The sequence below is a fragment of the Fringilla coelebs genome (assembly GCF_963513975.1).
Source record: "Fringilla coelebs genome assembly, chromosome: 1".
Lineage (NCBI taxonomy): Eukaryota > Metazoa > Chordata > Aves > Passeriformes > Fringillidae > Fringilla > Fringilla coelebs.
The window spans coordinates 92,324,641-92,348,338 of record NC_140028.1 but is presented as its reverse complement, the minus strand read 5'-3'; the positions used below and the strand labels follow the sequence as shown (position 1 = coordinate 92,348,338).

Here is a 23,698-nt window from a genome sequence, read left to right as displayed (position 1 = left end):
CAGCATTGAGACTTGTTTATCTTTGTCCCACAACAAATAAGTGAACCTGGATAAAGAACCATATTCCATGAACAACCAGGTCTTCACATACGGCTTTCCCTTTCTCCCTGAGCTGTGGGCATACAGGACATGGCCTGGGACTGAGCACTGCTCTTCCACCAGTGCATTCTGTGCACTCCAGTCAGGCTCACTCAGGCCATTTCTTCTGTTTTCTCTGATGGCACAGATACTCTGACTGACAACACATACTGCTGCCATATTTACTTTTTAAGCTGCAACTATTTACAAATTCTTCCAAACCATTAATCAGCTATATTAGTCACGCATCTAGATTTTCTCTCTGTATTTCTAAAAGGCTGCCCCAGATTGTTCAAAGAGAAGGCAGACATCCTCATGCCTTTTCATTTGCAGGAACTCAGCTTTTAAAAGCACTGATTTTTAGAACAAGAAGAAAAAAATGCTCTCTCGATACTCACTTTTCATCTGACAAACAGATGTGTACAAAACCCAAAACTCTATCAAATCACTTCTGGAAGTAGTTTTGAAAGTTTCTGTCCAAGATCCTATTACATAAATGTCTCAGAGAAGTGGTTACATTATTCAAGGAAACAGCTACTCCATCTCAGGTATGTAAACTCAATTTGATACACGGAATTGCACACAATTTGATACACAGAAAGGCTGTGTGCAGAGAACTTGGCTCTCAGTGGAAGTTGGAGGTAGCTGGTTTCATAAAAAAAGAGTGAAGAAAATAACACCATGCATCCACACAGATTTTGTGTCCAATTCAAATGGAACTATACTTATCTGTGCCCTTAAAAATTGTAGATGTTCAGCTAGAACATATTTTCAAAAATGAAATTGTACAGAACAAGTACCTAAAATTGGGAAACCTTTGTTTTTTAAGCTTTAGAAAAGCTTGTGAATGTAATTTATATGAAGCATCCTTGTAGTCATCTGTGACTTTTCTGTTTATCAGTAATCAAATATGTTTCTAAAATATGGAAAATATGAGCTGAAAATTAAGCTATGGACCACAAGCCTATTATTCTGCTTATCTCTTAGTTCCAAGTACTTTATTCAGTTTTCAAAAACAGATTTATGATATAAGGAACCAATGAAAGTCATGTTTCAAAACATGCTTCTAAATCTGCCAAGTTCTTAAAAATAACTTGCCCTACGACATAGAAAAAAAAATTCTTTGCCATTCCCCTCAAATTTTTTATCTTCTGAATAACAGACTCTTTAATATGAGATCAGTTTGTGAATTCTCTTTGAGAGTAATAAACCATGTATTAGAATTTCTAGGCCCAGGAGTGTTATATTATTCCAGCTTTTGTAAGGCTGAGAATCATCTGATAGAGCAAAAACCCAAGGAGATTCACTGCGTCTGTTTGTTTGTGATAGAAACATTAGATTTTAAAAAACCCTACCTTATTTTATCACAAAGTTTTGATTTTTAAGGTCACAAATGTGGAAATTCTCTAATTATATGAAAATGTTGGTTTTATTTCTCATATTCACCTTAAACAATGAAAATGTTATGGTGAAGCATGAAGAATGAAAACCAAATTCTAAAATCTCAATAGTGTTTTCCTACTCAGAGAATTAAAAAAAAAACAAAGCACCCAAGCAACCCCAAAGCCACCAGCTGCTGGTCTGACAGTAACATGCAGAATCCTGCTGGTCTCACAGTTGATCTCTCTCAGGGTGATGTGGCCAAGAGGGAGCTTTTGACTGCACTTCCTGTAAGAGGAACTAAACCAATGGGTCCACCAGCCAGTGTTAAACAAGACCAATCAGAATTGCTTCCTCCAGTTATTCCCCATGTAAAAGAAAGAAAACATATGCTTTCTGCGATCCCTGTTGTCGATAACTTTCAAGATTAAGAACACAACTGTTGTCATTTAAAAGTAATTACCCTTGGTTCTCTACCAATGGGATGCAAAATGCCTGGCATTAATTAACTGAACATTTCAACTCTCCCTACAGATCCCTGCATACAGTAAAAGCTACAGCTGCAAGCTAAAAAACATTATTGACTATGCCACTGCACCATTTTGGTTCAGAAAGATACTCTGCATCAAAAGAACTGGCATTCTTTAGAAAGTGAATCGCTTGCCAGGTGTATCAGAAATTCACATGCAATCTGGGTCTGTCTGGGAGCACTAACGCAGCCTAGCTGCTGTGGTCGTGGGTTTCAGGGATCTTCTGGACAGCCAAAGTTCCTTCTAGAGATGAGGAGGTTGCTCTTTATACTGTGAACTCCTTTCTTTACTTGCTTTCTGCATCTAAAGCTACACAAAATGCACTGCATGTGCTTTGAATCAAAGATCCTACTGATAAACTGATTTCCCAGCAGGTACTTGAGGATTGTAACGATTAACTTTGTGAATTTAGCACAACACAATTATTAACACAAACCAAACACAAGACAGAAACACCTGATGGCCCACTATTTCATTGTCATTCACTTCTAAGTACTGCTGGTGGTCTCAAATTTACCTGTTATAACCAGAAATTCTGAGTGAGCCATTCAGAAGGAAATAGAATAATGAATTAAACAAAAGCTTTGCATGATTGCATCAGAAATCTGGATAAATCAATCTTTCAAACTTTGCACTGTTCAGATAGAAATATCACATTCTGACCTGCAGCTTTAAGGTAAGACTGTTCCAGTCTTATCTTTCATCCTCCCTACCACTAAAATAAAACTGAAGTTCTTTGCCACATAAGTTTGATTAAATTACAACTACTCTGCACTTAACAGTTATACTTAGTCAATGCTGACAGATTTTCCCATTCTACAGACTGCACATAGAATATCAGATTTCATCACTGAATAAAACTATTAGTTAAGATCCCAAAGAGTATTTGAAGGACATCATGGGCTAATGCAAATTTTTACTTCACCGTGTCTCAACATTCTAAGCTTAACATCTGCTTCCTGTTGTTTTTTTATAATTACATACATTTATTTTTTTTCTGAAGTGCTCTGCATTACTAGGTATAATTACATATTTCAGTTAGAAAAAAAATCTAGAAATTTATTTCCATCTGGAAACAATAAATGAACATTTTGAAACTAAATCACTGTGAAAGAAACTTTCTGTCTTTCATCACGACTGAAACGACTGATTGCCTTTTCTCACTATTCCCTGAAATCTGATCATGTGTCTATGAATGAAGGGATGCACTACACAAAAATGAAATATCATGTAGGACCTAAAAGGTCAAAAAGTAGCACGATTTGTTTTAAATTGCTTCTACAAAAATCGGCGTCAACTACATTTGGAAAATAACAATGTATGTGAAGCATCCTTTAGGATACTGATCACATATGAAATATTTTTTTCTAGTCCTTAGCAGCTGGAGTACATTAGAACACAAAGCACATAACCAGAAAGATTTTTATCTAGCCAGTGTATTTTATCCTAGCAATTACAATACACAAATTTAACCACCTAACCAGAAAAGTCACACCTCCTGTTTGCAATGACACCGTGTGCAACCATAGAAAATTGCAGAGACAATAAATATCAATATCTGTGCATCTTTATGTCAGTACCAGCAAGCTGTTCAGACAGCAATTCTTTCCCCTTACCTAAAGCAGGCAAAAATCCAAGTATTTGAATTCTGTCTTGTGTTTGAGTCACGATAATGTGAATAGCTTGCTTGCTAGCAAAAGGATTTTGTCCTCTGCCAGCAGTGAAGCCCAAAGAAATCCTCGTCCATATGGAAACATGACAAAATGGCACTCCCTCAAAACTTCATCCCTTTGTGGCAGATATTAGTTTGGGATATGTCACGAGGGGTGTCTGCTGACTGTTGTCTTTCAGAAGCTGAGCGGTGCTACCACCAGCACAGTCTGGATGAAAATCAAGTGGCTGCGGCCCATTTTATAAATTCCTCTGCTGCAGTGTAGCTCAGGAACAGATGTGATCTTGTGATGCAGGCACGGGAATGATGACACAGTTATGATCCAGTCTGGAAAACCCATAGCAGTTTTGTTCAAACAAATGAACAGGGAACTTTCCCCCCACTTTTCACCCCCTGTGAGCAGTGGGGTTTTAAAAAACTAAGATCCTGTGGGATATCCCTGAGGACACTGGTTGGAAGGCAGTGCCTCTCCCTCATCTGGGTATGAACCGGGGGAGATGTGCTGAAGCCACACGATGGGTGAGCTTAGAGGCAACCCTACCCCATGTAACATGACATGACATGCTCAGGTCTTTATCCTGTCATTAGGATAAAGGCAGGTCACACTGGAGCAGTTAAAAGCCCATGCAATTCTAGCCAATGTAATTTGAACCTTAAAATCAAATCTTTGGGTTGCCAGATGGAGGGCAAAGATCTGTTTTGCCATATGGGAAAAATGCCTTCTACATTACCAAACAGAAAACTGGTATTAGCTCAGGCCACCCTTGAAAGTGGATATAAACCAGACTGCAAGCTGTGATTTGCTGATAGGAAAACTAGCTGTGAGAGTCATATGCTCAGCCCTAGCTGTTCCCAGCTGTTCTCCTAGGTGTGGGATCTTTCTACTGCTTCCAGCCTCAGAAAACAGACAAACCATGGCTAGCTAAGCAACTTTTTCCTCCCTCACAGCTTAATATGTATTAAGCCTAATCTCTTAAAAAAACACATGGCAAACCATGCCATACCAAAACCACCTAATGTGACTTGAAGAGTTTGCCACATCTTCCTTTATTAAACAAGAGCACAAGCTAACTCAAGCTCCTGCACAAAAAGTGAAATTCAGATAATATCACAATAAAATAACTGCATTTCACAGTCCAGAGCTCCAGTTGAAATTTTTCACGTCTCTTCCTGTGAGTCAGTGCACAAAGGAAACACACAGCACCAAATATGATAGGTAGCTAATTTTGTAAAGCTAGGTACCTATTTTTGCAAACACAAAAACATCAAGAATTCTCCTATTCCATTAACAGGTAGATATGGTTCTAAGATTATACATATGAGATCCAAGAATAAAAAGAAATTTCTTGCACAGTACCATTTATTCATATTTTCTGACAAAACCAGTAACTCCCAGTACAGACATCTTAAACCTTCATTCCTGAAGTTCTATCACAATAAGCTTCCCTATCACAATTTGCTTCCAATATTAAAGCAGACTGACTTACATTTAAGCACCAGCATCTCCATTGGGTGGATTGCTTATTACTCAGCCTGTGATGAGCCATGAGCCCGAGCACATCTGAGTCTCCACCTCACCAAAACAGAGCTGATTCAGTGACATTTTCACATTATACCACACTAATTTCTCTGCACTAGGCAGGAAAATGGTTCAGTGCTTTCAAAGATGACAACTGTTATTGTTGCTGCTGCAGCCATCATTACAATCCTGAAGAGCCTTTGTGGAGCTTCAGAGTGCTGTTTGTCCAGTTCCAAAAATTGATTTATTTTAAGGTGAAATGTACATTTCATCAATGGTTAGAGCGATGGTTTAATGACTTCAAACCAGCCAACCAAAGAGCTAATACTAATTACTTCTGAAATTATTAATTCTGACATGCAAGAAAATACACTTTAAAAAAAATTTTCTCTCTAATTTCTCTTCATTAAGCACTCCTCAAATGAAATATTTTTTTCCAGAAGTAAATTAATACTCCTTTTTTCAATATGTATTAGAAACACCTATTGGGAAGGTCCCTAAAAAGGTGATTTATTGCAACAGCACACTGCTACTTTAAATAACTCTGTCTCAATCATACTTTATGCTAATAAAACCCTGAAAATTAATTAAAGCATAGAGAGGCACACACAATAGGCAAGTAGGATTGTCACACTACCTTTTTGTCTTCAGAAAGCTGAATGAGTGAAATGAATTGCTAGTTTCATCCATACTTTGCATTTGTTCTCCAGCTCAAAAATGAGAATCCCATAGGATAGAAAAGAATTGATGGTTTCTGCTCAGAAGGAAGACATAGAATGAATTGCACGCCCCTCCAGAGTTCATCTGTACCAAGATGGGGCAGTGCCAGGGAGCCTCTCTATTGTTTCCCTTCACTTCAAACAAGCAAGTAGGATATCTAAAATAGCAACTGCTTTAGCAGGTTCCAGTGGAAGGAAAACAGTGGAAGGTTTTAATCAAAACTTAAACCTTTAAGCAAATACTATCACTTTCTTTTGTGAGCTAACCTAAATTTCATAGTAAAACAGAATAAAAATATTGCAAACCATAAGGACGAGATTTATATCATAGAATTTACATTTTTCAGTAACCCTTGCCATTTAATAGAGCTAAACCAATTGAATCCAAGAATGAGAGGAGATTTTACATCTTTTACTTGATTAACAGTGGTACCACAACACAAAGCAAATATTACTGTGCAGTTTTATCAAAGTTTCTAGAACACAATGTATTTTATATTTCTCATTTTTAAAGAAAATCTTCACCTCAAAAAAATCAACCTTTTTTTTTTAACAAATGCCAAAGCCTAACGAAGCAAGCAGTCTTACTGAAGATTATGTAGATGATGCTGCAAAGCACAGGGAATGTGACAGCTCATCCATCAAAGAAAACAAAAGGGTTTATGCATCTAAACTAAATAGAAGCTTTTGAAACAGCACAGAGAGTAGTTGGTAGAACTTCACTTATTATAATATAAATAACTAGGAAAGTGAGATGCTATTTGTTTAACAATGAATGCAGAAATATTAAAAGAAGATGGCACAGTTTGTTATGCAAGCTCAACGTTTGACAATAGCTTCTACCTCAATGCCTTGAAGTGCATGGACACTGATAAAAAAATCTTACTTTTATTTAGCACAAATGCACTATCCACTATATGCATTTCCCATTCTTTTAACATATTGCTCAATTACTGGTGATTTTTATTTTCTGCTAGTAATTCATCAGAAGCTCCAGCTCCAAAGGACTGCTGGGATGAGACAGTATTGTAAGTAATTGACAGCCTGACACTCAGCACAAGATTGAGTGTGGATCTGTCTGCATTTAAATACTCTTCATTCTCAGGCAGTCTAACAAGCAAGAGCAACATTCATATGAGCAAATCGTAATTAAGGTACAACTAATATGCACAAATTTAACTGGTCAAGCACTGTGCTACTTAATGTTAACCCCTTTTTGCAATACCAGTTTTTATTCACAGATTATTAAATATAGAAGAGCACTAGATTCATGCATAAAATATTCTGTTGATAGAAAACTGAATTTTGCATAAATAAAGCCAGTTTTTTATGTATCTCAAAGCATTGTTTTCTACTAGTGTTATAAAGAACATGAGCTCCACTCCCAACAACACAAATATTCCCTTCCATGTTGTCTGGAAGGAAACATTTATTGTCCAAAGTTCCCAATTTGCTAAGGTTTTGTGAGAACCCAATATTCACAAATACAGCATAAAACCTTCAGGAAGAGTAAAATGGGTTCTTATTTTGACATTTATTAAGCCAAATCATATTCTACCAGCTGGAAACGAACATGTCACCAAGCATTTACAGACGTTAGGATCTGCTGTGTATGCGATGTTAGAATTCTAGATTAGAGAAAATGGCATGACAAAATGCGTCCCAAAGCACAGCAGAGATTCATCCATTTCCCAACTCCATAATATAAAAAAGTACATTGACTCTGGGGTGAGCTCATGTTCCCATGGCACTATGCCTTAAGAAGTAATTTAAAGGAAATGTGCTATATTTGAAAACCCCAAAGACAAAGAATGCTTTGAGAGGAAGTACAGGAGAGACAGACTATGTTAGTACTAAAAAATAAAATGCAGGAATACAGAGAGTTAGCACAGATGCACAGACAGCTTCCATAGGACAAACAAGCATTTAACATAATACCAAAGGAAATAGTAAACATCCCTTCATACCTCACCTTTTATTTTTTTCAGGAGGACGGAGGCGATTGCCCCATCCACCTCCCTTTAGTATCTGAGGTTCCTTTCAATTATACTGCTAGCAAAACAGACACAGTTTGCATAGAGACAACTTTGTAATTACAGCAAGAAAAAGTTGCATGGTCCACCGAGTACAAAACACTACAAAACTCACAGTAATAAGAAGTCAGGGCTTAACTATTCATTTATTTAAATGTATGCTGCAGTTTTCATTTTTTCTGGTCAAATCAACAGATTTTAATTGGCACTTTCAAAAGCAGCAGTCTATGAAAATGACAAAAAATAATACTAGAAACAAAGCAAATACATGCCCTAAAGTCCTTTTAATTCTTGAAATTATGCTGCCCTTTTATTTGCCATTCAGGAATGTGTGCATATTATTCCCTTTTTAAATGCATTTCAAATCAGCTTACACTCGAGGTTATTCAAAACTTGAGCTTATGCACAACGCTCAAAAACACTTGGTGCGCTCAGAGGAAAAAAAGGACAACAGAGAAAAAAGAAAAGTGAATTAGTAATTTTACTGTAATACTGTAACAATTTCCTATGTGCTGTGTCAGGGCACGTTTGAGGGAGCCATCTGTAGGGTATCAGCTTCAATGAGGTTAAGAAATACAAACACCGAGCTGACACAAAAAATCAAAGCAAAAGAGCAAAGAAATACTACTGCGACTCGTGGTACACTTGGCACACCTTCTGCATTTAAAGGCTCTGCTGCCATGCAGACTCCATCTCAATGGCTGCTGTATCACTCAAATGTCCTGAATTAATAACGGAGATACAGCCCACAGATGGCATATAGTATGGTTTGAGACAGACTCATTTTGACAGGTGACAAAGACGACTACTCATCTAGTCATGTGAAATTAAGCACTTACGGGAATGGCAGGTGTGAACTGCCTCCTTTATACAGATTTGGAAGCATCCCATCACTCACACAAAGTGCCGTACTAAAATCCCAGACAATTCTGGGATTATGTTAAATCCACAAAGGAGGCAAGCTAAGGCTGAGATGTGAGTCCCTGCCCTTTTACAGGATGATCTAGAGTCCCTTGTGATTTGGACAGAGCCCTGGATACTTTAAAAGAAAATTAAGTTTCAACCCAAGGAAAAGTGAAATACAGTCCAGGCAAAATCAGCATCTAACACTATGCCATGAACATTAATTTCAAGCTGCTATACATTTCGCCTTATTTGTTACTTTTCAGACTAATTCCCATTCATCGTTTATCTGCTACCATTGCTTTAATGGATTTTTCCCAACCCTCCCTTTCCATCAGTCACTGGAAGTGGAAGTTAAACACTGTCTCACCAGAGCACTAGCGAGTAGCTTCGTAATATAACTGGGGAAAAAATGTCTGGAGGTTACCTCTAAAGCAGGGTGGATTCCTTATCTACTTTTACAACATGTTGATACCATGGGGTGATAAAATCTTTGACATCTGGCAGTGTGCGTAACTAGAGCAGTAGCTCTCTGCAAAGACATATGGGCAAGAACACACAGGGAAACCACACACACATTCACTCCTTGCAGGTTTTTCTAGGACTATATAATGGATTCTAACACTAATCTTCTCCTTCACACTACATAAACCAAAAAAAAATCTGGGGCAAATTATTTTTCCCTGGCCATAGTCCATGTCTGTTTAATAAAATTTTCTTCCATGTAGATAAAACCCCAAGTTTTCCTCGATGTCATGTTGCATCAACATTTTAAGATAGGACAGACACCGGGCAAGGGAGTGTCTCAAAATATCAGTTTGAGACCAACCTTGAAATAAGCAAGCTATATGCTTCATGCTGTATCCATTCAAACAGACTGCTAAGACTGTGAGAGCACTTCAGAAAATGCAATACTATCTTCTATTGCTTAGCTAGGTTTTCTCTGAGAGGAAAACTGAGGGTGTCTCCTGCCGGTAAACCAAACCCCAACTTCTTTCTCAGTCTTAGTGACATGACCAAGAGTTTGAGTCTCTGGTCCTTCACTTTCTTTGAAAACCCCAAATAATCCTCTCTGTCATAATGGCAAACTTCAAGCTGGAGAAGTTCTGACAGGATTTGCTGTGCTAACTTTGATGTGCCCACTGAAAGCAGCAGTGAAATTTTACAATGCAGTTCCCCATGCTCTCTTCACAACCATTGGTTCGTTCAGTCTGGCGTGAACTTCATAGTGGACAAACTCAATCAGCTTCCAAGGAAATCAGAGCAGCAGACATACTCCAGGTTCACTGTAACAGCAGGATTCAAACTAATGGTATGTCTTTGAAACAGCTTTGGAGCACAGATAGTGGGAAAGTTTGATTAGAGAATTACATTTATTTAAATAAATTTAGATATAGTGGCTTCACTACCAAATTATGTGTTTTCCTCATCTCCTCTTAATACTTCATGCTATGCACTAATGTAAGCACAGACATCATCTGTGGCTAAAGAAAACAGCAGATAAAAAAATCTAGTACTTTAGATTATATCCTGAATAATTATGATAAAGGCTTTTTGTAATGACATAGGTTAGTATCCAGCATGCCAAAAAGCATCGAATATTTTGCGTGACTATAAAACATTGCATGGTTCCAAATATATATTTCTTTTTAGACAAGAAGGCCCAAGTGAATGCAGAATTTATAATTTGAAAGCACATGTCTGCTTCTCATCCCAAGACTATTCATGCTTCACAAGGCCCTAGTACCACCATATTTACTGAATAAAAAACTGAAGTACTAAATTGTCAGATTGACAAACAAACACAAGCATAGTAAGGATTTTTATGAGATTAACAGCATCCTCTGAAATGACAAACATCTTCAAGTACAGAATGGCATTTATGTGACAGAAGTACCTGAAATCACTGGTTATGCTATTTTAAATCATATGAAAACTCAAACTGACTCCCTACCTGAAGCAAACTTGAGTTTGAATGGCCACTGGCCCAGGCTCCCAAATCTACCCAAAGAGCCTTAATGCCCATTACAAGTGCTCACAGCTTTTCTTTGCCCCCTGCTCTGCTCTAATCCCACCACTCCTGACCCAAGGGAAGTTATCTTCTTCCTCTCCTTGTGCTGGCCTCCATCAGTGGAACAGCAGAGCTGTTGGCTACCACTTCTTAGTGGAGACTATGAAACTGATTTTCAGACACTGAGGCAGCTGAAACACTCTCACCTGCAGGTAAGCTCCAATAAATATGGAAGAAAAGTGAACGAATCAAAATTTTTGCTTTTAGGCTGAGTCTCTAGGGAAGCTCTGTCCAGATCTCAAAATCATTTTCTACATTTAGAGGACTACTGTTGCTCTATGCCACATATCATTTTGCAAGTGAAACAAACCCCTCCCTAACAGTTGCATGTGTACAACTGTATGCCAAAAATGCCTGGTTTTTAAAAAATATACATGATTGGAATGACTTTGTCCTTAGTATTGCATACAGAAAGTGACACAAGATTAGTACATTTTCCCAGGTAAATTTTTTTCACAGAAAACCAAACAACGCCATAATTCGAAAGATGACTTCTAAAAAAAATCAGGAATTTCAATTAATAAAAAATCAGAAATTTCAACTAATAAAATGCAGCACCTTTTAAAACAATTAATGAAAGATGTTTGCAACGAATAACATATCTTCATATCTTAGGAGATAACAGATCTACATCTGGATTTTATCCTAATCAACTGACATCAGGGTTAATCAGCTTCTCACTTAATTTTGGTTTTTTAAACAAATTACAGTTTTACCCTTTCCTCAACTGGAAAGTTAAAAGCATGTTGCCCATAAAAAGTTTCTTTTGCTTAGTGAAAAAGCATACAGGAGACTGCTTACATTGCCCAGTGATCCTTCAGAGAAAAGTCTGATAGGCTTGGAAGAAGAGATTAAATAGAAATGCAGAAAGCAAAAAAAAAAAAATTCACTAATTTAGTTTGACAAATCAGCAAAATTATGTCACAAGATTTCAAGATCAGAAATTCTTGGTCACACGTGAAATACAGAAATGTGATTGAATAATCCTTAGAAAAATCATATAAATTGGAAACTGTAAGGAACACTGACGAGGACGAGCAACAGCAGATGTTGCTACTGCACAAAAAGGCTGCTGCACACAAACACATGTTCTGCACAGCAACATTCAAGACACACATTTTCAATAGGCTTCCATGAATTCCTCTGCTTTTGCCATGACACCTAAAGATTCATTTTTAAAGAGATAAGAGTACTTTTCCTAAATATCAGTCAGGTAAAAAATTAAGTCCTACAGCACCTTCTGGAATATTTAGAAACAGGAAGACTAGATATCATAAATTTACAGATTTGTGACATGCTCACACTTACTATGATTGAAGGAAAGCAACATTCTTTCCACTTTTCTTGCATTATGTCAAGAGTGCCCCTTATCTCAGCAGAGCAGTTTGTTATTTACAGCAACTGATTTTTCTATTTTTTTAAGCTTTGAGAGCACTCACACAATGACCAGCAGTGACAAAAGCAGCAGTCCATGCCAAAACACTTTTAATAATGTGAATTAAAAATGAAAGCAAAGGAACTAACTGTGAAAATTGCTAAAAGCTTGATTTGCTTTTGTACAAGATGCCGAAAAATGTTAAAATACAAAAAGAAAAGAAGAAAAGCTTGTGGCAGATATGGGAGTCCCAGACACAATGCCAACTCTCAAAAACACTATCACATCCCTTCCTAAAGGCTCCTATTCAGAGTGCTAAGTTAAAAGCCTCTCTTAGAGTAGCATATGCTAAACCAAAGAATTAAATAAATAAGTTGCAAGTTTCTTGCAACTTTCTGCAGTCAAATTCTTTAGCTGGTGAAGTTAAAACCTGCTTATTCCTACCAAGATGAGATTCCTCTGACCCACATGCTTCAACAATGGGCAAAGGTGCAGTTATAGCACTGTGATGAGAAAATAAAATCTGATGAGAAAATCCTTGACAACTTAAGAAAACACAAGTGCAACTATTAATGCTACATTATATTTGGGAAAGCAGCACGGATACCAGCTACTTATCTGGGTATTAAACATGCACATGGTTACAAAATTTACTTTCAACTACATCCTTCCCTCCTTTTTCCTCCTCTTTACAGTTATGTTCATTCTGTGGACAGTTTCTAGCAATTTCAATAAATTCATTTGGTGACAGAATCCATCAAAACCAACCTACCTTTAAGAAGAAACTCACATCCTCCTCTGTGTGAATAAGCTACTCTTTCAAATTCACACTGCTATATGCTTCTAATTTTATTGAACTGCTTTGTGACATTTATTTTAAACACAGATATACACTTAGATTTCTATTTCTTATCGAGGAAGTTCTAAACACACTAAAAAGCCAATAATGAATGCATCATTGAGAAAGACCCCCATATAGTGTTTCTGGAAATATTTGTCTGAGGTGCAGCAGGAAGAAAAATTCAGTCCTATTGTCCATCACTTGCAAATGACATTTCCTTTAGTTCTTGGAAACACTAGATATAAGCACAAATGAACATCACTACAATGAAGTCCTACATGTCAGAGATCTCGGTAATATTGTAATTCCAAAATTACTTGAGGATCTTATTATCTCAATAACTTGCTGTGTCAGGCAAATGGCTTTACACTGTTAGTCTAATGTTGTAAATGCATTTTAAGTCTATTATGTTTTTAAGCTACTGCTTAAAATGAAAGACACTTCACACAAGGCTCCATGCTGACTCACTCAATGAATGTCCATGTCGGCATATAAATGATTTCTTTTCTTCCTTACCTCCAGATGCTCTAAAATATAGGGAGGGTTTGTCATGCCAAGCCTCAGCATAGCTCCCTCAGGAATAACTTCAACCAGCTTCCACAGAAGCGTGGGGAGGTCTGTGCCAATGTCTCTGCCATAAGCCCCTGTGTCTTCACTGGTCAGCCATATCTCACAAACACCCTCTGTGAATAAAAGAAAGAGATAATTAACAAATCTGTTTTAGAGCTGTTTATTTTATCATACAGCTGCTCACTCTTTTAAATGCAGTATTTCACATGGCTATTATGCAGCCAGACTGGGTATTCAATTGCAAAGGGGAGGGAAGGAGAAGGAAGGCTTATCCCATGGGTAGCAGTGGGTTATTAAGTTCATTTTATGAGCACAAGAGTGCTACAACAATGCTGTAAATTATCATTGCTGCGGAGTGATTAACATTCACAGCCAATGACTAATTCTGTGCTGCCTCTACAGCAAGTCAGACAAGTTTAATACTCTATTTTATTTTTTGAGTCTAATTCATTAAACACCGCAAGAGACATCACCCAAGCAGAGTTTGCACTAATGGTTATTACAGTAGTTAGCTTATTAACTGGTAAGCTTCCAGTGAGCAAAACCAGCTGTAAAGCACTGTGATTGACATTCCTCCTGAAGTAACTATTAAAATCTTGTATTCTTTAAATTATACAATTAGCAATGCAATATTAAGGTTGTACTGAAAAGGTAAGTGACCACTGCACGACTGAGTGACAATACTGGAAAACCTGTTTCCTGGCAGTTAATGCTTCATTTTCCATCAATCAGAGCCTTAGGAAGTAGTGCATTTGATTTTCATTGTAAATAGCAACCCTGAACGCTGATATTTGGTAATAATATCCTCCTACCCAAAGAGAGGAAGATTGTACCACTCTTTAACAATAGTTGAAAGCACTGAGGTTTCATGCAGCCACTTCTGCCAGCCTGCCCAGCTTTCATACTTTTTTGCAATATAATCCCTCTACCCACCCTTCCTTACCAAAACCAGAAATAAGCCATCAAAAACAGGGTGTCTGTGAAGAAAACACCTGTGATTCACCGCAAGATAAAACACCATTAACTGAGTGAAGAGCTAAACTTCTAAAATCAATCATGAACTGGTAAAAGAAATTATCAAACACTAGAAGGTGTATAATTCATCAAAGCACACTTTGGGCCAGCAGAGAATGTGTTGGAAAATGTAAATGTTTATGTTACAAATTTATACTCAAATGAGGAAAACTTAAGCACATACACTGACTTTAATCACATAAAAAGCAATAAACCTAGAAAACCAAATGTTTTACAAAATGTAAATCCAAGACTGCTACTCTTAAAGTCACACTGCAACAATAATAGAAGAGAGCAAGCCATGCTGAGCATCAAAGTTAATCCTGTTGGCACAGAAACGTTTTCAAGGTAACTTATTACTTAAAATGAAAAATGCTTAAAAATTGAAGGTTAACTGGAAAACTTCCTAAGTTTTGCTTCTAGAATAGGTTAGTGAGGGAGATGTACAATTTATATCTTGAGAGAAGTCTGGTGTAAAGCATGCCTGAAGTACTAAGTGCTTTTTGGTCGAACATTTGCAGTCACAAGTTTGTAGTCACACTCAAACTGAGCTCCCTGTGCAGAATCTGCCTGCAGGACACAATTACACTGTGGATTTCAGTGCACTTGCTAATGTTTTTGGAATTCATCTCACCACAGGCAGTACCCACCATGAAACATACTCTTGGGTTTGCTGCCTGCCCTACATTTTCTTGAAGCACGTGAAAAAAGAAGTGAATTTTATATGCTATATGTTAAAAAAAGAAGAGAAATGTAAGGAATCTAAATGATTGATAAGGTCCTAATTTGTTTAGTTTGGGTTTCTTTATATGAGTCTCCAACAGTCATAAGAACACGACAAAACTTATTGATTGGATGAGTTTCTAGTGCAACCAATTCTCATTTGCAAGCTTTCAATCTAAAGAGTTGCATGGGGTTTGGATTGGATTTCCTTTTTCTTTTTTTTCACGAAAATGGCTAATAGAATACTGCCTCACAGTTACCAAATGAACACTGAGGAAAAAAAAAAAAAAATCACTGGCTAGGAATGGAAATAACATTCCGGTGGAAAACAACAGCAAGCTTTCAAAGCTGCATAGGTGGGGACCATTAGCCCCCTGGTGGGCTGAAACTTCAAATTAAATCACAAGAAGAGGAAGCAGCTGTAATAGTAAATCAGCAACAGCAGGAATAACTGTCTCATCTGCTCTCCGATCAGGGTGTTGAACAACAAGCAATGGGAATAATGCATGCTGAGAGATCCAAGGATGTAGTCCTGTTACCGGGGGCAGGGGGCGCAGGAAGGGGGAAGGACACCTGTATTTTAGGAAAAAGTTCATGTCAATTTCAGGTTGACAAAATGGATCTTCAAGTACTGAAAGCTACTGTGAGTGGTAAATATTTACAAGTAGGATCATTAGGATAAATCAATTTTGCACATAACTGTGTGAAAGAGGTTTTGTATGGACTGATTTTAGACCCTTTTTTTTAGTCCTTTGCATCCCCAGTGTAGGAGCCTAAACTCACACCAGGTAAGACAAGAAAACAATAGACCTCTCAAACAGTATTAATGTAGTCAGTCAACACCTCCCATTTTCACTCCACCCAGTCCTCCTCCAAACTCCAGCCCTCCACAGGAACCTGTTTAAATCCACTGTCCAATCACGTACATAATATTTTTCCTCTCTTTTGCAGTGAATCTCATTTGATCATTCACCACTCTGTTACTGGGCAATTTTGGTGCTAATAAAGGCAAGCTGATTTTGTAAACAAGAAAATTGATCCAAACGGGAGGCTTCAGATGTGCAAACTCAGAGCATTTGTTACAGTATTAAGGCCAATTATCATTATATCCAAGTAATTACAAGACTGCCTTTGGTCACAGCTCGTGGTTTATTTCTCACTCTGCCATCACTATCCAGCACAAAAGAGAAACCTTAACAGTTGGCCTCTGATCTGCTGTAACTGGAGATTACTGAGAATGAAAAATGTTGGAAAAAGAATAGGTTCCAAGGAAATGAAGAAAGTTCTGAGCCTATTCCTTCTCACACATGTCAATACAAAGAATACTCATTGCAGATTATCTGATATGGGTTTTAATTTCATTTCAGTGGGGTAAGCAATCCTTATCATAAATGAGATAAGAAATCCTACATCTATCACTTTTACAAAATACGTACATTCCTGGTTTAAAGACCACTTGAAATTATTAATTTCTTTAATAAAAAACTTATAGCATTTTTATTTTATCTTCACGTCACTATTGTAAACATTGTTTTCAGCAGTACCAAACATCCTTTAAACTGAAAGGAAGTGTATTCCATCAGAAAAAATAATTTATTTCAATCTAGAAAAAGGTCTGAAGATGTTAAAATACTGGACACCAATCCCAGTGAAATTCACACATTTGATAACTGATTGTACAAATGAAATTCAACCCCCAAATCCTCCTGATTTTTCTCCTCCTTCCCTCCTTGCTCTTCTCTTTCCTGGCAGATTTTTTAATGTGAAACAGAGTGGCTTTTCCAACAACACAGTTCTCTGCAGGCTGCTTCAGTGGGAGGCCCCCGACTCTGACCTTCTCAGTAGCCCACATATGCTTATCAACAACTGCCTGACCTCCTTGTGATTCCTTCTCCATCAGTGAATTCTTATGGCAGCCTGCAGTGCTGCACAGACTGCAGAAATACCTCTCCCAGTGCACCACAGAAATCTGAAAGACCATCTGCCAAGGGGAGGCCTTACATAAACGTTTGTCTTGCAGACTTGAGGACAGTCAATCTGAGGACGGCCAATCTGACCATACCTAATCACAACCTTAGAAATATTTAAAAACAAAAAAATCATGGCCAAAGATGAAGGCTTAGAAAACACCAACTTCATTGTTCAGAATTAGCTTAGCCTACTTTATTTCTCTTCAATTATTTGAGTTTCTTCTTATTTATTGAGCATGGATTTTACAGGAACCATTTACATACCTGATGCAGTGTATCGTGCTAGATTAATTTGCTGAATCAGTGCCTTAACTGGGAAATTGTGAAGAACTATGCAAATAGCAGATCACTGTACCAATCTGGATATAATGCAAGTTTAAACAGAAACTGAGATTTGGAGGAATCAGTTTCCTCCTGTAATTCTGAAGTACTCTGCAAGCATTGATTCACCAGCATCCAAGTGTCCTCCTAAGACAGTTCAACCACATGGATCAGCACTGAAGCATCCCATTGCAGGGACTTCCCCGAAAGAGAAAAATCAAACTGGGAACAACTCACTGATGCTAAAGGGGATTTGGAAGCATTCATTTCCTGTTCACCAAGAAATCTTTATTCTTATTTCATCTGTATATATACAGGGCTTCTGGAAGACAGAAAGAATGGAGCTGGACACAGTCCTATACAAACTCTAGTTATTCAGATAGTAACTCACGCCAAACTGTCATAATTTGAGAATGCAGGATTCTTGCATTCTGGCAAGCAGATGATGCAAGTAGATTGAAGAAAAAGGACAGGTCTAGGTTCATGGCTGCTGAAAGTGGCATGCTGTCAGGCTATGACCTGAAGGATCAATGCTTTTTCTGTATTTTGTTAAGTGCAGGTCAGCTTATGGTTCAGCACCGTATTGTACAGATAAACGCAGTGCTGCAGTTCTGCTCACGACGCACTGCATACAAACTGTCTCACTGCGTGAATTTCTAGAGGATCTTTATTAATGCTCAAAAATATTTCCTCTTCTTAAAAGACCTATTTTTTTTACCCTTCTGGACAGTCTTAAGGACATGGAAGATAGTTGTACACTCCTATTTTCTTAATGCTTGCCACAAACAGGAGAACAAGATCCGAACAACATCATGAATGTGGGCAACATAATGAAGTGTGACCTACTACAATTGCAGTTGTGTTCTGAATATTTCCAAGGACAGTAATACCACAGCCACTGTGGGTTATCTGTTCCAATATTTGATCAGCCTAAGAGTAAAAAATTTTTACTTTCACCTAATTGCAATCTGCTGTGTTCCAAGTTGTTAACTATCATCCCACCACTGCAAGACCTGTCTGACTTCAAGACAGTCTGGCTCTGTCTTCTCTCTATTGTCCCATTAGGCCATCATAAACAGCAATAACTCCTCTTAGCTTTCTTTTCACAAATCCATTTCCTATTATGTATTCCATCCTCCTGGTCATTGCAATGTCCCTCTGCTGAACTGCTGCAGTGTGTCAGCCTTGTCCTGAGGCACCCAAAAGTGGACAGAGCACTCTCTCTGTGATGTCTCACAATTGTCAAATCCAACGCACGATTCGCTTCCTGGGGCCTGCAGCTGCACTCTCAAACATCAGCTGGGGCACAACTGGCAAATGAAGAGGGGTTCCACTGCTGACTCATAGGCACCAGCTTTCCCAGAGGAACTCCAAAGGCTGCAAAGCTGCTTCCCAGACAGTCAGCTCTCTACATCCATAGGGCAGCATTTGGTAGCATCCATAGTGTAGCATTTCATCCTAGACTTGGGACATTTTACCTGCCTTTGCTAAACTTCATGAAGTTACACTAAGTCCATTTCTCCAGGCAGTTGAGGTCTCTTGTAACATTAGCGGTACCCTCCAGCCAGCCAAGTACTCCCCTAACTTGAGTATCATCTCCCAGATTCCACCTTGTTATCAGAGACATGAAGTATTGGCTGCAAAATACCCTTAGTGCCTGCCATCTAGACCTTATACTATGGATTGCCACTCTGGGAGCGTGGCAGTCCAATAAATTCCTTTACCTTCTCAACATCCGGTATTTCAGTCTATACTTCACCACTCTAAGAACATTAAAAACTATGCTGAAATGACAGACAAGTTAAAGGTAAACAAAACCAAACTACACCTAAACAAAACAGAAAACCCCAAAAGAAAACAAAAAATCCAACTTCTCCCCAAAACAAAGAAGCCCCAACATCCAACCCCCCCAAAAACCCCAAATTAACCCACCCCAAAACACCTCAACTCCACTGCTTTCCTATCCTCCACAAAGCCACACAGCCCCTCTGAAAAGTAACTCAGGCCCATCACATGGCCTGCTGTTGGTAATCCTATGTCAAGTGTTCTCAAGCACCCTCTTGCCCTTCCCATGCCAGGATGTGGCTTCTAGGAGTGTCTGCCCCCCATCCAGGGTAAGGTTCAACTGCCTGTAGTTCCCCAGTCTTCCTGTCTTTCTGGAGGGCAGGGTGACATTCCCCCCTCTTCCAGTCATCAGGAATCTCCCCTGGTTGTCATGTCCTTTGAAGGATGAGAGAGAACAGCCTCATAATGACTTCAGCCAGCACTCTCGGCACACTTGGATGCCTCTCACGGCAGGATTATTTCTATTACTTCTGCATGTCAGTCTGCAGGTACAAAAACTAGAGCTGTGTTTTGCAAGTGCCAAGCTCAGTACAAGCCTTTAAAGCAGTTGTGGTTTCTGCTACCCACAGGATGACACATATATTAGAGTGCTTAGGAAATGAACACAGTAACTTTTATGGTCTACATATTTTTGAGAAGAAATGTTTGGAAACTAATATGAAGTGGCATAGAGACCACGTTATACTGACTGAGATCATTCCACTTATGTAGGAATAACGTGTTATTTTAAAAGTAGAACACTGAACAGTATTGCTTTGGAAGATTCTGCTTGGCTGTGTTGTCTACCACACTTAGTAAGGAAATTAAAGACATTTTTTCTTTCTCCTTGCCAATATACTTCAGTAAATGTTTACTCTAACAAATTATTAAAGTTCTCATGTATTTATATAAAAATGCTATACATTAGTATACATCCATGGTATGAAATTCTCAGACCCACTGAAGCCATAACAGGAACTTGATTTAAAGGATCATTTACTACAGACAGGACACAGATACTTACAACAAATTCCTGATCCTGGAAACTAATACAAAAAAGTTTGGGCTATATTCACAAACTGCAAAATAGAAAAATTAATTGTACCTTGGTCCCCCCTTAACTCTTCCAGGTATTGTTTTTTCAAAACTATGAAACACATTTTGGATTTTGGTATATTTTCAAAAAGTAAAATGCACTGTCTCTCATATACTAAGTTGCAATCAGAGCTTAAATGAATTTTGATGGAAAAGAGCTGAAGAAATTCCTTATCAAGCACAATACAAATTAGTTCAGGAAACAGCTTGGCTCTACTTCAATAAAATGTGCTAATAATTTTTTTTAATGTATGTTTTATACATTTTTCCCCTCAAAGCGCATTCATGTTTTTGTGTAATTTTATGTCATTTACAAAATCTAATCAGAACTGAACCACAGGAGGAAAAAAAAAACCCCAAACAATAAGCATTAGGAACAAGAACTTCTTCTAATTACTTTTAAGTTAGAATAAGAAAACACTGTGATTTTTCACAAATTAAAAACCCTCCCCATCCTCTCCAATGCCACAACATATGCACATACTTCTACTACCACCTTTCACACCAATTTTTAGGGTTACTTTGGAGATTTTACAAGAACAACTGCACACTGAAACTACCCATCTACTCCCTAGTAACACCAAAGTAAGTTTTAGGTAATGATCCTCTACCATCTGCTTTCTATTTAGATGTGAAGTCTGATAGAAGAACCTAAAAACCGCATGACTTATAGCAGCTTTCCATTTTATCTTCTGTGGTTAACAAAGTGGAAGCTGTAAATAAATTTATTCAAAATTTTACTTTTCCAAAGTCATGCATCTGAGAAATGAAACTGAGGAAACCATTTAGAACATGGGTTCACTGAATTTGCTTATTTATCTTAATCTATCACATAAAAGTCTCAAAACCAGAACTGCTCCTTCTGCAGAAAATGCTTTGCCATCAAGGCATTTACAAAGGAAGTTCACTACCTGTGACTGTTGTAGGGATTAGCAGTTCTACAATTTGCATCTTAGTTTATTTTATTCACTACTCCTACTATGTTGATAAGCAAAGTATTTTTATAGGAGGAGTTTTTTGAAACAAGGAATAGAAGGCTTGTAACAGTACTAAAAGTTGCATTTAAATTATTCCTCCTTCCTATGGCATTAAAAAAAAAAAAGTTTGAGAGTTCCCGATAAAAAGCATGCAGCAGATAGAGCCAACTAATCATTAAATACCAAAGAAAGCATAAAAGGTTTTTCTCTCCCACAAAGCAAACTCTTGTCCTTGCTTACAAAAGAGGTCATTCTACCCCTACAGGGCCCTCTGTTCCTAACAGCTCACTGCTAGAGCATAAACCAGCAGCCCTGTCTCGCTCGTTTTGTAGCTGCAGTGCGAGAGCAGAGGGGAGAGGAAGGAGGGGAAGGAAAGGGAACAGGATAATAGGTCACTTGCTGCTGCAAACAGCATGATAGCTAATCTTATTATGAGTCCAGTTCCATTCTGCTAGAACAAGGGAGACTCAAAGGGGCGTGAAGACAGTCAGGCTGCTGAAGTTTGCTCAGTGCCAACACTGCAGCATTATGCATCTTGCTTTCAAGGAGGATTAATGATACCATACATCATGATGATAAATTGGGGTTTGTAGCCAGTTTGAAGAGCAAGAGGAGGAAAAGATTTTTTTTAAATGGAGGGAAAAGTGCATAGTTGAATTTCATGACTTGGTCCTATTTTTCAGGCTAAGGAAATCATTCTTTAAGAGAGAGGTCAGTGCTTTTTCTATTGGTCACCTGCCTGTGACCTTCCTATTTCCAGGCATGTGTGTTATGTACACAATGGCCCGTTTTGAAGGTTAGCTCTTGCTTCAATGAAAGAATTAAAAAAATAAATCGACTTAATCATTACACTCGCCAGCTGAAAAGAGATAAAACTAAAATTTCCCATTCCAAATACAGACATCCTTCAGGAATTCCTTTGGTTTTCAGAGACAGTGGACATCTACTGCCCGAGTTAACAGAGTAAAAGTCATGTGTATTAATGATCAGGGACATAATTGCCTGATGTTAATTAGTTCTTTGCTGAACCAATAACATCATTCAATGAGCAGGTTCAATGATAAGCAATGGTACCTACAGGAAGAAAATAAAGCATAAAGGACTGGGTGACTAGAGGGAACAGGTTTGCAAGAAGAGACTTAAACACAAGGGAAAGCAATTTCCGAAAACATAGATTAGGCATGAGTTTAGAATTGTTCTGCCCCCCTGTATATAGCATATAGAAATACAGGTTTGTGACGCACGGAATTATTGCTCTCTACTCTCTGTCTCACATATACACTTCATGAAATATTGATATGCTCATGTTGTCCTGGTACTACAAGCAGGCAGAGAATATTCGACCCTGAACCAGAAGGGTCAGTCCAGCACCCTACACAAATACTCTTCAGTTACTGAAAGATGAAGAGCAAAATTTCCATAAACTTAAAAACTGAAGAGAAAAAACCTATTATTGCCATGCCTATTGTTAAAACACAAATGAAAAACCTGTGCTGAGCTCTGAATTCAAAATGAGGTATACGAGAAGTCTTGTTTATGACTTTGGAATTCATCGGGAAAAAGAGAGTAACGTGCCACTCATTATAACATACGCTCGCTGTTTTAAACCCCAAACATGGGCTATCGTTCTGCTGTAGATGAATATCAGATGCAAAGGGTCACACACTGCACAAATTCAAGGAAATGGTCACGAGCTGTAGGCATATTACAGGATGCAGTGCTAATTAATGGAGGCTTTTTACTGAGTATCCATCTCTGTAGTGCTAATGAGTTTGGATTAATTTAAACAACATGTTTTCATGGAAACTGATTAATTCTTGGGAAGTAGCATGGCATACCAAGTTTCAGTCATTAAAAATGTTTGTAGCCAAGCTAAATAACTCTCTGAATCTGAGTTTATCATCATATAAACTTCTACAGAAGAAGAATGACTTAAAACTTCTACAACAGGAGCTTGCACACAAGCTGCCAGGGTGTGTTGGAAGTATTTGACATGGAACTTCATCCTCCACAGAGCATTCTTCTGCTCAAATTTCTTGCATTTTTAAGAGCTGAATCCTATAGTCCTATTTAATTCAATTTT

At 37.9% G+C, this 23,698-nt stretch overlaps 1 protein-coding gene across 1 annotated transcript in view; it reads right to left on the bottom strand.

The window, feature by feature from the left end:
* CDKAL1 (CDKAL1 threonylcarbamoyladenosine tRNA methylthiotransferase) overlaps positions 1–23,698 on the bottom strand; it is a 378,616-nt gene that overhangs the window by 131,036 nt on the left and 223,882 nt on the right. Inside the window, exon 10 of the mRNA XM_084207700.1 lies at positions 13,638–13,804. Within this exon, the coding sequence (XP_084063826.1) occupies positions 13,638–13,804 (167 nt within the window). The remainder of the gene's footprint in view (positions 1–13,637; positions 13,805–23,698) is intronic.